Here is a 12,814-nt window from a genome sequence, read left to right as displayed (position 1 = left end):
TTCAACCTACTATTTTTTTTCTTCAATATCCCCAAATCTTTTGGTATACATTTTACTAATTTGAGGCTGAAGATTGGGAACAAGACAGGCCAAGATTTCAGCACCTCCCAAACTGTTTTTCATTTCATAACTCTTCAGTTCAAGCTTGTTTTAAAAGACATGGGTCTCTTGCCACCATCCTTTCTTGTTGCTTAGGACCATCTTGAGGTGGCCTTTGACCTGTAACGGAATAGCTTAGAGCAGTAGCCTTCTAATGAGGACTTTTGTAACTCTTTTAATTAAATTGCTTACAATGAATCCTGAACTTGTCCTATTCTTTTGGAGGAAAATATTGTTCTTTTATAATAAGTTCTGTAGCTCTTAAGTAGGACTAACTGTGATAGAGACAACTGGTTTTGTTTTGAACTTAGGGAAAAACCCAATCCCCACCTGGAAAGCTTTGCAGAATGGTTTGAATTAACTTTGTTCTGGCAAAGCAAACCCGGATCAGCTTGAGGATTCCATGGGACAGAATTCAAAATGTTCTGGGATGCTTTGGTTTTCACCCAAAAGCCACAAAAGAGGGTGGGATAGCAATCCAAGCATAATGCTACTGGCCAACAAAACTCTGGGATATTTGGTACTACAGGATGTGTAGGCAAATATTTAATTTTTCCTTTTAATGACTCTGTAATTCCGTGCATCACCACGTCTCCACCCTGATTTTTAGGCAAACATATAAACGTATAAATCAAGGACAATTCTAATAGGACAAATAACTTTTTATTCTTACCGTGTTAGATGGTGTATACTGTATCAGACAAAAAGCGAATCTGTTCTCAGCATTTGTCAGTTAGCAGTTAATTAGCATCTCCCACCTTCCTAGTCTCACTGGCCCCAAGCATAATTTCATTTCCAGTCTTCAGCTATACTATAAGGAAACCCTATAGATTCTATACTGTTTTCTTAAATGCTTCCAAGCATTACTGGTGGATTGTGGCTACTGGTAGCTGCAAAAAGATCCTAATGCTATACTACTGCATGAATAGCATTGGTTAATATTAAAACAGTAAACTTGAAGACACCATGCCACCTGCGACTGCATTTTTGCCAGCAATGCAACCATTTAAACAAATGTACTAACAGTCCATTAACAAAACACAACCAATGCTCTGCATACAAATAGGCAACCAGACAGACAGAGGCAATCTGTTTCATAAACTCACCCTGTAGTATATACATTAAAACCTCAGCACACAAATACAGAGTTCTATTTGCAAGCAGCCAGATACAACCAGTAAGCATACTTGTTGAAACGTTAAGCAGGCACATGTTCCAGAAGACTTCAGTATGTATGTGCATAGTATGTGATTTAATGGCAGACTTAATGGAAGTATTGTCTGAATACATAAAGAAATGATGGGGCAGGTGAGCAAGGGACATTTTGAAAAAGCTCCAGTAAACATTTTAGTATCCTAGCATTTCATTCCCAAATCTCACCTGATCCAGCCAGAGGAAATAGTAATTGCTATATAGGTTTTTAAAAGGGTATTAAAAACAATAAGGCAAGACACCAGGCAGAAATCCAGTCAAGTTGCCTAGAGTGCCACTTGAAATATTTTATTATTTGAAACGAAGATCTTGAAACACATATGATTATATTGTGTAGACCAGGGGTCTCCAACTAGGGCGATTTTAAGACTTATGGATTTAAACTCTCAGCAAAGCTGGCTGAGGAATTCTGGGAGTTTTAAGTCCACAAGTCTTAAAGTTGCCAGTCTGGTGTAGACTATTTTGTATCCTACTGATCTTAAAATACATTCTTTTTGCCCTTCTGGCATGAGTAACTCTAGGGAGGCAGCAGGGATATGAAACTATCTTTATTTTTGTTTAAACAATCAGCACAGATAGATGCATTTGCCTCATACAGTAGCACCTTCTGCTATCCACAGAGCCTACATGTCATGGCACAAAGACACTCCGCATACCTTACAGTTTGCCGAAACTCATAATGGAATTTCCATCTCATACTGATGGACACTCTGCCTGTTACTTAGGGAGGCTGAAGCTGATCTAAGATGTTAGGTGACATGGACAGGGGTAGCTATCTTTTCCCAACAGGTGAAGGGTCTGCCCCCTTTCATCCCATCTTTGGTTTTGCCTGTAAGGAAGAGCAGAAGACTGGCTTCTGATACCATTGCCAGGTTAATCCCCCCAGGATTCTTAGAGTGTTGGAAAACCTGAAATTCACTAGCCTATACCCTGCTTAACACATATAAGTGAAAAATGTAATTGAATTCTTTTTCCCAGTACAGCAATTGCTGTTCTAGAGAAGTCTGGGCTCCTCTTTTTGGAAAGTTCTGTTTAAAAATTTAGTCCTCCAGAGATTGGAACCTGGTACAGATAGGGTTTGACATAGGCAGACTCCCCCCCCCTCTTTTGTCCTTTTGAATATGTATATCTTAATTTGATACCAGAATCAATAAGGTGATTTCTCAAACTCTGTTTCCTCAACAATATTTAGCAACAACCGCATTTTGGCTGCATAAATCCAAATTACCACTAGATTGCAGCCAAGAGACACAAAATGCTCTTGACTTTGCTAATCATCAAATGGTTAATCAATTGGTTGAGAGATTAGTCATTTTGGAAAAATTATGGCAATATTTGTCATAAGCTGAACACCTCTCTCACAGAGACATAAAAAACCCCAAACCTTGAACTCTGGCTCCAAGGACACTTTTACCACACTTACATCTATATTGCACAAATGGAGGCAACCACTGCCTTGCAGTTAAAAGAGAACTCTTTGCTGCCCACTACTTGTTTTTCAGTTGATAAATTAAACTTTTGGGAGATCAGTAGCAAAATACCTGAATGGATGAAAAGGCCAGATTTTACAACACAATCCCAGCATTTATCCCCTAAGTCAGGGGTAGGCAAAGTTGGCTCTTCTGTGACTTGTGGGCTTCATCTCCCAGAATTCCTGATCCAATAATGGTAGCTCAGGAATTCTGGGAACTGAAGTCCACATGTCATAGAAGAGTCAACTTTGCCTACCCCTGCCCTAAGTGATTGGCAGCAGCTTTTCCTGTAACAAGTAACATTCAAATTTCAGCCAGAGAAAATGACAAGTTATTGCCCTTATATAGTGCTATATCGGTAGGACAGCATAGTCCGCATCCTGCACATTAAGGGGAATTTTGGTGCAGAGTATGACTTATGCCACCATAATTTCTAAGCTTGAGGCCGCAGGATGAAAGCATGGTAATGCAATTCAGGGATGAGCCCCTTATTTAGTATTTCAGGTATCGCATGTATATATGCATGTTTTTCTGTTTTCAAAATCCTTATATTGCAATGGTCTTTCCACTCTCTATTGCATTCTGACCTGAATAATCACTGGCATGAGTTAATACATTTGCACAAAGAATTGTGATTAATAAATGGCAGAGTATTCCTGATGTTAGCTTACTACACTAATGTTTAGTGTAGTCATGAATGAATCCATATATTATTTTTGGCACAGTACAAGAATATTACTTTAGTACGAATATTAGTTTAATTTACGGACATATTTGTTTTCTGTGCTTCTCTCAAGTGGATACTTACAGCATATTCATGTTACAGTATTGTGTTATCGTTCTTCCCCCGACCCCTACCCTTCTTCGGTTTAGATTCTCAATTAGGACTCCTAACAAGAAGGCTGGGCTCCTCTCTGCGGCCTGCTGCAACTCACTTTTTGCTAGGTTCCAGACCTCAAGCTCTCCAGAGATCTCCCAGTGCTCATTTGCTTTCTGGTTGTAGCACTCTCCTGGAATCCACCATCTTTGATGAGATATTGCCTGATGACGATTCAAGTGACCTGACCCATGGTAATGGAACACCTTTTGCTTTTCTCGCGCATTTCCTATCCTCTAGCCTCTCCTTAACAAAATATGTGGAAGCGAACCAGGATGGAATTTTCTCTCTCCTAAAAAATATTTGGATGATACAGTACGTCCATTTATCCATTTATGGTAGACATATGTACACAAACATTTCCATAGGCTTACTTTTTTTGAAGATTTTTTTTTCCTGTAACTCAAATTGAGAAATGAACACAAGCGTTAAAATGAACGTTTTATGTTAACATTAGAGATTATGTTCAATCAAGTAAATATCTGTGTTGTGGTTGGCTGTTCTCAGACCTTTTCCTGCCCAGATAATGAAATTTCTATCACTTTTTTTTCAAAGTCAATGGACCTAACATGCTTACCTTAAGATGAATGAGGGAAGAGCACTTTGCCCATTCCTACTAATCCCATCTCAGCTCACAAATGTGTTTTTTTTCCTATGGGTTAGAGTAGCAACTGACCAAAATAGAAAGTTGTTGTATTTTTTTCCTGACTATCTCTTTCTAAATATGGAGAAAACATAATTGCAGATAAACTTGTGTATGAAGTTTCGGGTAAAGAAAAGAGTTTTTTTAAGCACGTGAAATGATAAATTATGACACATTTTAAATTTTGGTTTTGGCAGGTGTCAGCAGAGTTATATGTGGGAACCCCATCAAAGCTCTTCATGCACGAAGACAGAAATTAGGTGTAAGTTTCTTTATAAGTACATTTTTGAAGGGGGGGGTGGTAGAAGGGAGTTGTCATGTAAGAAGAATAATCCTATGTTTCCCAGCTTGCTTCTAGAGCTGAAAAGCCCAGATAAAGTTTTCTGCTTCTTGTTAGGATGTGTTGCTAATTAAATTATCAGTCTTTTTTTTTCTTATCATGAATGGGTTTCTGGCAAACCTTCTCACTCACCATGGAGATTCATACTTGTGAAAGTAAAGTGGGAAAGCTGTTAGGGACATTTCAAGGGAAGGAACAAATCTGGCGTAGAGAAAAACACACCTAAACCTTCCCCAGGAGACAAATAACAAATGGAGCTGGGTTGCAACATTGCCGATTCTTACATGTTTGCTTTGCAATAGTATCCAGGCTGCCCCTGTTACCTCCAGATAATTGTGACACAGCAGCAGGTCCCTGTGGGTGCAATAAACATTCACCATGATGGGGAGACTATGAAAGAAATTGAGTTTTTAAAAATAATCTTTGGCAAAAAAAATTTTTTTTCAGACATTGCAGATATATTTTTATATAATTTCTCTAATATTGTAGTCTGCGGTAACAAACCTGTTCCAGCCACCGTGTCATCTGGCAGAATATAATTATGATTTTGAAGAAATTGGCAGTGTAAATGAGAGAGACATCTTTGCTGAGCTGAAAGTCTTGCAAGAACATCATTACCAGTAAGAGCCAAAATTTAGTCCGTTTTAAAGCAGAATTTTTTCGAGTTTCCCAAGATAAATCAGCAAGTGAATGCAATCACCACTTGATGATGAACAGATTATATTTGTGACACTCTAAAAGAGGGGTGTCAAACTCAAGGCCCATGATCCATATCTGGCCCACAGGGTGCTTAAACCTGGCCTACAGGGTGGGCCTGGAAATAGCAAAGGACTGGCCCGCGGTACCTCTGGTAGCCAAAATGGGGCACGAGGTGGGAGGCGGCCCCTCCATGCCCCATTTTTTCAGCCTTCTGTAGCACTTTGCCAGCCAAAAGAGGGCATTGGCTGAAGTGTTGCAGGGGACCATCCAGGCTGTCTCCCATCACCACAACCCCCGGCTGGCCCATGTAGGACTACAATGCTGATCCGGCCCTGGAAGAAATCCAGTTTGACACCCCTACTCTAAAGCCTATGGAAAGACAAACATTAGGAATGTTTTGGTAGGGAATTGTTTATACTGCTTTTCCTGGTTTCATTAAATGTATACACAGTTTTTCAGGGCGAAGCCTATGAAAGTCCATGAAAAATCTTTCCTTCAATAACTATTCTAGTTATTACTTTGGAAAAAATAAGTTGAGCTTTTCTCTTGTTTTCATTGACATAAGCTTGTCAGCCCCCTTGTGGCGAGGCTCAGGAACTCTTCATATTTCCTCCTATTTTCATTCAGCATTTATAGTTTACAAAGGAGGAGAAATCAAATAAAAATTGTTTATTCAAAAATAAAGACACCCACTTTGCTATCGTGTCTGATTTTCCACTTTTAAGCTATTGTCCTCTCTGTATTGGTGGTAGAATGCAGTCAACTGTTTAATTATTTGGAATAGAAAATTCATGATGATAATGAATCTGCATATCCTGGTTTATTTAATGCCACAGCCCTCCATCATACTCACTATGAAGAATTACTGTGCCAACCTCAGTGGTTACAAATTTCCCATATTTAGGATTTTAAGGCTAGTTTTCTTAAGAAGAATAAGGGGGGTGGGTAAGGGCACTGTATTGATGTCAGATTAGAATTAAAACAAAATACTATCAGAAAAAAATCCTGAAGTTTTTTTGTGACAATTTTTTTCTCTCAAGATATTTGCTAAAGACTGAATTAGATTATTTGCCTGTAAATACCTTAAAATCTGGGTTTAGGAGTATTTTTTTTAGAGCATAGCATGGGCTAATGTTCATTACAAAAGCATTGCTTTTGGTTTTTTTGCTTCTGGTAATTATTTCAGTTTAAAGACATATGATACATAATATAAATTGGATATGGTATGTTCAAGTAAATAATTAATATATAATTTTAATGTACAGTATGTTATAAAATTTGGGCAGGATGGCATCTAATTGGAAAGTGAATCTCTGGCAGGCACTTGCAAGCCTTCCAAAGGGTGAAATCTCCCCAGCTGCTGAAAATAACACATAGTGATGAAGAAAGAGAAGAGGAAGAAAAAGGCTGCAGCCTGAGTGACAGTTGTAATGAAGATTTCAAAGAAGCCTTTCAGGGGGACATCACACAAATCACCTCATCCGAAGCTTCTTGTTGCTCCCATCTTTCTAAGGTGTCATCAGGTATAGAACTAATAGGGCAAACTGGAGTGTCATTTATATATATGCTGAGGAAAAAGAGATGGTACTCATCTCACTACGAGGGAGTGAGAAAAAAAATTGATATGGGATTTATAGCATGTTAGAAAATTGATATGGGATTTATAGCAGCAACTTCTGCATTCTCCTATTTCACTACAGGTATTGATCAACATACTGTATTTGGATGCAATTAATTTAAATGCAGGGGTGGGTTCCACTTACCTTCACCATCGTTTTGCATTGGGATGTTTTGTGCATGTGAGCAGAGCACATGGGCACATTCCCTTGTGCAATTTGGCTTCCGGGCATGCTCAGTAGCTGAATTGGCCCAAAACACAGCTGAGGAGCTGATCAGCTGAGCTTCGGGCAAAGGAATAAAGGACAGTTTAAACCTGGGGCAGGCGGCAGGGCCCTTTTACAAGCAGCAAAACAGGGAAAACCTTAAAAACTGTAAATTGTTTTGCAAAAAAAAAAAAGATGGTGGTGCCCATGGACTGGCACCAACCGATCCAGTTCAGTGATGCCACCAGCAGGTCGCTACCAGTTTGGGTGATCTGGCCCAAACCGGGAGGAACACACCCTTGTTTAGATGTTACCAAAAAGATTAACAGGCAAGCCATTGAATTGAGCCAACATTTTGCTGTTGTAAATTCAACAATAGAACTGTAGTTCATAGTTTGCACTTGTTAAATGGTTTAGTACTGTGCACAAACTGTTTAGGAAAAGAGCTGAGAGATACATTGAGAATCTGAAGAAACTTAAGATGGATGGATGGATGGATGGATGGATGGATGGATGGATGGATGGATGGATGGATGGAATCAACCTCCACTCTACCAGTCTTCCAGAAAGCCGTTAAGACCTGGCTTTTCTGGCAGGCCTGAAATTAGGATTGACTGCAAGTATGTATGTTTTTTATGACATTGTTTTTTTATTGCATTGTTGTTTTTATTGTTATGCTTTTGTTGCTTTTCATTGCTGTTGTATTTATGATTGCTGTTAGCTGCTCTGAGTCTATTTTGGAGTGAATGGCATCTAAATACAATAAAGAGAGAGAGGGAGAGGGAGGGAGAGAGATTCCATCCAGGTAAATAAATTCCTCTTACAGAACCCAGCAATATTTTGGATGAAATACTTTGTTGCTACAATTGATGGTGTGCTCCCCCCCCCCCCCCCGTTATATTTCAGATGCATCGCATAGCCTCGCAAGTACATTACCAAGCATTGTAAAGCGTCCTCTCCAACCTTCTCCTCCAAAATGCCCTTCACCTGCATCCATGGGTGTGACAGCTGGACTTGTGAGAGCTAGACACCTGAAAATACCTAATTCAAAAAAATCCGTGTTAAAGTTGCAGCCTCCATTAGTTGTGGACAGGGACGAAGTGCAGCATATGGCTGAAAGGACTGCTGTTCTGAATCTCCACAGGAAACCAGACCCACCCTCTAATGCAGCAGTCTTCACACAGAGGCAAACAGTTTGTGGCAGCAAACAGATTAGGAGACCCATGTCAGGACCAGCAGCATTTGGACCAACAAATAGGTTTGGCTCTTACTCTCAAAGTTAATGGAATAAAGGCCGGTTCATATTGCAATATTGGGTCAGGTTAGGTATATCTGAGCTTGCTTTAAACTACTAGCCTACTGCTATCACAGTGGCCAAAAATCTATTGACATAGTTTTAATTTGGGGTAATGTTATTCATTACATCCTACGGATAGTCCTCAACTTATGAGAGATAGCTTAGCAACCATTCAGAGTTATGATGGGTCTTTAAAAATATTAATTACACCTACATTTACATTTCTAGGCTGTTCCCTACCTCTTAACATGACCACATATTGGGAATTCTGTAACTGGCCTAAATTCATGGCTGTTTGAAATGCCCTGCGATCATATGATTACAATTTATAATATTTTTGCCAGAAACTGATATTTACTTTCAATTTCAAGCAAAAAAACCTACACACACCCTATAGTGGACAATGGGTTTGCTTTATGACTGCTGTATTCATTTATGTGAAATTTGGTGGTTACATGACCTGCTTAATCACATCACAAGTCAAGGGCTACCTTTATAAAGTTTGGCTAAAAGATAACAACCAGCCCTAAGTCACCAAATAAGAATCCTTAAGTGAGATCTGACTTGGAGCCGGGACATCCCACCCTTAGTCCAAAACCTTAATCATTAACACACGTACATTTATTTATTAAGTTGCAAACTAAGTTGATTTTCTGTTACTGAATGTGTTGCTGTTGTTACATGCTATGCCTTGGTCTCCCCCATTGAAAAAGACAGAAGTTACCTGTTCTGCAGCTGTGAGACACAGCCAGGGCAGAGAATTGATCTTTTTTTCCCTACCCTTATCCATATAGCTCCTGGGAGGCTAGGCGTGCAACCTTCCAATAACCATTGCTGGTCTGTGAATAGATTCAGTTGATCCTTGTTCACATACTCCCACTGTAGATGTTCTGGCAAATATGCTCACTGTAGAGCCTGCTGAAATTTTAATTTCTGGGGTTTTAGAAAGGAGTTATCTATCCTTTCTTATAGTTAAAATACAATTCAAGCTATGCCTAAGCACAAGAGAATTTAAAAACATTTGAACGTGATGCCTCGTATTCAACAAATATTTTCCCATAATTATTTTTTCCTCCCATAACAATATTTTTTGCCTAACAATCTACCTGTGTTCCTCTCCCCGATAACATTTTTAATTTATAATGTGATTGCCCGCTTGACTCACTGCTATCGCCAACCACCAATTTATTATAGCATGGCAAAAAAGTATCCAGTGTGACAATATTCTGCCATGACTTAATGGAGAGAGAATAGCCTACAAATAGTCTTCAGTAGCAGCCTAGTTAATAATCAAAGCACTGGAGATACTTAGAAGAATATAAGGGTATCTGTTCTTGTTTGGTCCAATAAACCTACTTTCTAATTTGTTGAATTTCTTTTCTTTAGAGCCACTATGGATAGAAGCCTACCTAAGACAATCAGCCATCATATACCTGTCAGTCATTCATACACAAGTATGCCAGAGAGATTTGCAGTTTGGAACATGGTCCACCCTCTGAGCACCAAAACTTCCCTGCAGAGCTTGTCAAAAAGGCCGGATATCTCAATGATTACTCAAAGCAAGACTCCCCAGTTGTAGGAAATGCCTCAAACAGCTGTGCATAGCTTGTTGCCAGATCTCGGCTGTATTTGATTTCCCATCTTCCCCAGGAGCAACACAGGCCAGCTTCTCTGATTCAGCAGCCTGATTCATCACCGAGGGTGACAGTGGCCCTACGCAACCATAGCAGTTGAAAGAAACAACTTGATTTCTCTCCAATTAAACTGCTGCTGTGAAGAGAGAATTAGTCATTCTCCCCACTCCAGCAATTCTGCTTTTTAGCAGGCTTTGGAAGGGATGTAGAAAGGGCTTGTGTCCACTATAGCTCCTTCTGTGACTACATCATTGGTGTTTAGAACAGCTGTTTGAGTAGCCTCAGGAGCTAGGGTGGTTTCCTTGACTCAGCTGGTGGGAGGATGATACAGCCGGTTCCCTCAGGTAACCAGCTGCAGCTCCGAAGTGTCAGCCTTCTCTCCTGGTGATTAAGAGAGAGGGAACATAGGCAGCTGCACTTGGAGGATATGGGGTGGTGGGGGTTTTTTTCATGTTCCTTGAGCAGCAGACTCATTGGTTTCAGGTACTGGTTTCCATTTCAACTAACGTACACAAACTATGTTGCTTGGTTACCATTTTCAGCATGGAAATACCAAATAGCAAGAAGTGTAGGACCAATTGACCAAATCATTTTAATTTATTTGTCCTTGAAAGAAATACATGGCATACCTCAAGACTGTATTTTCTTCAAGTCAGGTGTATATATCTACATCTTTATATCAGACATGGATGGTTCTTAATAATTCCTTCTCTACCTCAATCTTTTCCATGTCTTTACAACAAATGTACTTTCAGTTCAAATTTCCCTAAGTTGTAGAGCATTTTTAGATTGAAAGAGAAAAGGGCATTGCTCCTAAGTGTCAACATTCAGGTAAGATGTGAAATGCTATTCCAGCAGTCTTGCCTATCCATTGGCACATAGATGGATGCAGTTATCACTTGATTTTTGATTTGTAACATGGGACATGTTCTTATGAGAATCGGGGACTCTCATATATGGCTAATAGGTGGCCCTGCGATTGGGGTGTTTGGAGCAAATGCTGCCATGTTCATGGGATTTGTTACTTGCCATAATTCATACTGTATCTTTCTCCGCACAAGTCCTACAAACTGTATTTGCTAACAAAAGAAACAAAAATTTGTGTAAATTGGAACTGACGTATGTATAGGTGATTATTATTGTGACTATTTTGAAACCAAGAATTGTATTGTAGTTTTCAAAATTAATATTAATTTTGGAGTGAGGTTTACAAAGATATAAATTATGCAACAACGCAAGCTATAAGCTATCTGTTTTTGTTCAGATTTTTAAAAAAGCATAATGATATCAATGATGTTTACATAAAATCTTCAGTATGTTCGTATGTTGAAGCTTTGTAAATATTTGTAAACAATGAAAAGGTTTAAATACTAAAACTCTGCTTCTATTCTTGCCATAGTGGAGTCCTGCTGAATTTTATGTCTGAAATATAGGTTTATAGGAAATCTGTACTCAAGTTCATAAAGTTATATGTGGGAATATCAGCCTTGAGAATAAGTATATCCTATAAATTAATTTTCTTCTTCAATCCAGTTTTTGTAGTATTGAAAGTCTGTCTTTTCTACATACTCAAAATATGAGCAAGAACGCAATCTAGCCTTTGATATGTTCATATAACGTATCTCTATAAAGAATTTAATGTAACAAAAATATTTTGTAAGTTGGACTGAAATCAAGGAGACTTCAACCAACATCAAAATTGCTGTGTGTTTTCCCTAAATAACTGAATTCAATCCACAGAATATTCAGTGTTATTTCCAGTCTTATGTGAAGGTAGTGAATAAACTGATCAAGTAGTAACCCATTCACTTGCCCATACCATTATGCATAGGAAAATGCAGAATTTCAGTTATGATTGCAAAGTTAGGGCTTGATTGGAAAAGAAAAATGGCTTTCATTAGATTGTATTCATTTTTTATGTTTAAACATAGTGTAGAACTTCCAATTCCTGTTTATTAATTCAAAAAAAGTTGACTTCTCTCATATAAATTGTGAAAAAGCACCAAGGTGCCAAAGCCTTCTATAAGGACCTACCCGTTTTCTTTTTCTTTTCTTTCCTAAATGTGGTTGTTAGAAAAGTTGTGTGTGTGTGTGTGTATGTATGTATGAATGTATGGAAATATTATTTCTAGGAAGATGCTGCAGGGAGAAGCCATCAATCCAGTTGGAGAATCCGACCCTTATTAGACACCAAATTATTTGTCAACTTCTCAGTTTAGCAGCTAGATTCCTTTCTTCAGCTCAACCCTTCATCATTTTGGTTGATCAACAGCGAGAGAACCTGTTCACAATGAATCAGGATGCTTCTTCTGTTCTCATGCTAAAACACTTCTCATAATTTGTAAGACAATTCTTCCTTCCAAAGTAGCTAAACACATATTAATATTGTACTTGCCTCAGAACTAGAAGTGCAACTCACAAAAGTAAGTGTACCTTGCCAGACAAATTATGATGCCTGCTTTATATTTGAAGAATCCACACTCATCTTCACTCCTATTCCTTAGCTTGCTATTACTTGCTACTTCTTAGACGCAGATCAGTTGCAGCAGGAAGATACATCCTACAGTTGAAACCATATTACGAGCGAACACTATTCCTATCAGAGACACTGTGGGAATTGTTGTGTCGAGCGTTGTCTTGAATGCCTGAAAAATAAAAAAGGGAGTTGTAGTCCATAATATAATGGCCTCATAGGTCTTTGAGTACTGCTGTTGAAAT

The 12,814-nt window shown here is 38.7% G+C and overlaps 1 protein-coding gene across 3 annotated transcripts in view; it reads left to right on the top strand.

The window, feature by feature from the left end:
* The window catches only part of LRRC56 (leucine rich repeat containing 56), a 51,332-nt gene extending 39,704 nt beyond the window's left edge, over positions 1–11,628 (top strand). For all 3 annotated transcript variants that reach the window (XM_070765638.1, XM_070765643.1, XM_070765647.1), the window contains 6 exons: positions 3,657–3,854; positions 4,501–4,565; positions 5,133–5,263; positions 6,663–6,865; positions 8,072–8,423; positions 9,849–11,628. In XM_070765638.1, coding sequence (XP_070621739.1) covers positions 3,657–3,854; positions 4,501–4,565; positions 5,133–5,263; positions 6,663–6,865; positions 8,072–8,423; positions 9,849–10,041 — 1,142 coding nt within the window. In that variant the 3' untranslated portion in view covers positions 10,042–11,628. The remainder of the gene's footprint in view (positions 1–3,656; positions 3,855–4,500; positions 4,566–5,132; positions 5,264–6,662; positions 6,866–8,071; positions 8,424–9,848) is intronic.
* Positions 11,629–12,814: the final 1,186 nt, after the last annotated feature.

Source organism: Erythrolamprus reginae, chromosome 1 (assembly GCF_031021105.1).
Source record: "Erythrolamprus reginae isolate rEryReg1 chromosome 1, rEryReg1.hap1, whole genome shotgun sequence".
NCBI classification, from domain to species: Eukaryota; Metazoa; Chordata; class Lepidosauria; order Squamata; family Dipsadidae; genus Erythrolamprus; species Erythrolamprus reginae.
This window is presented reverse-complemented; position numbering and strand designations above follow the sequence as displayed.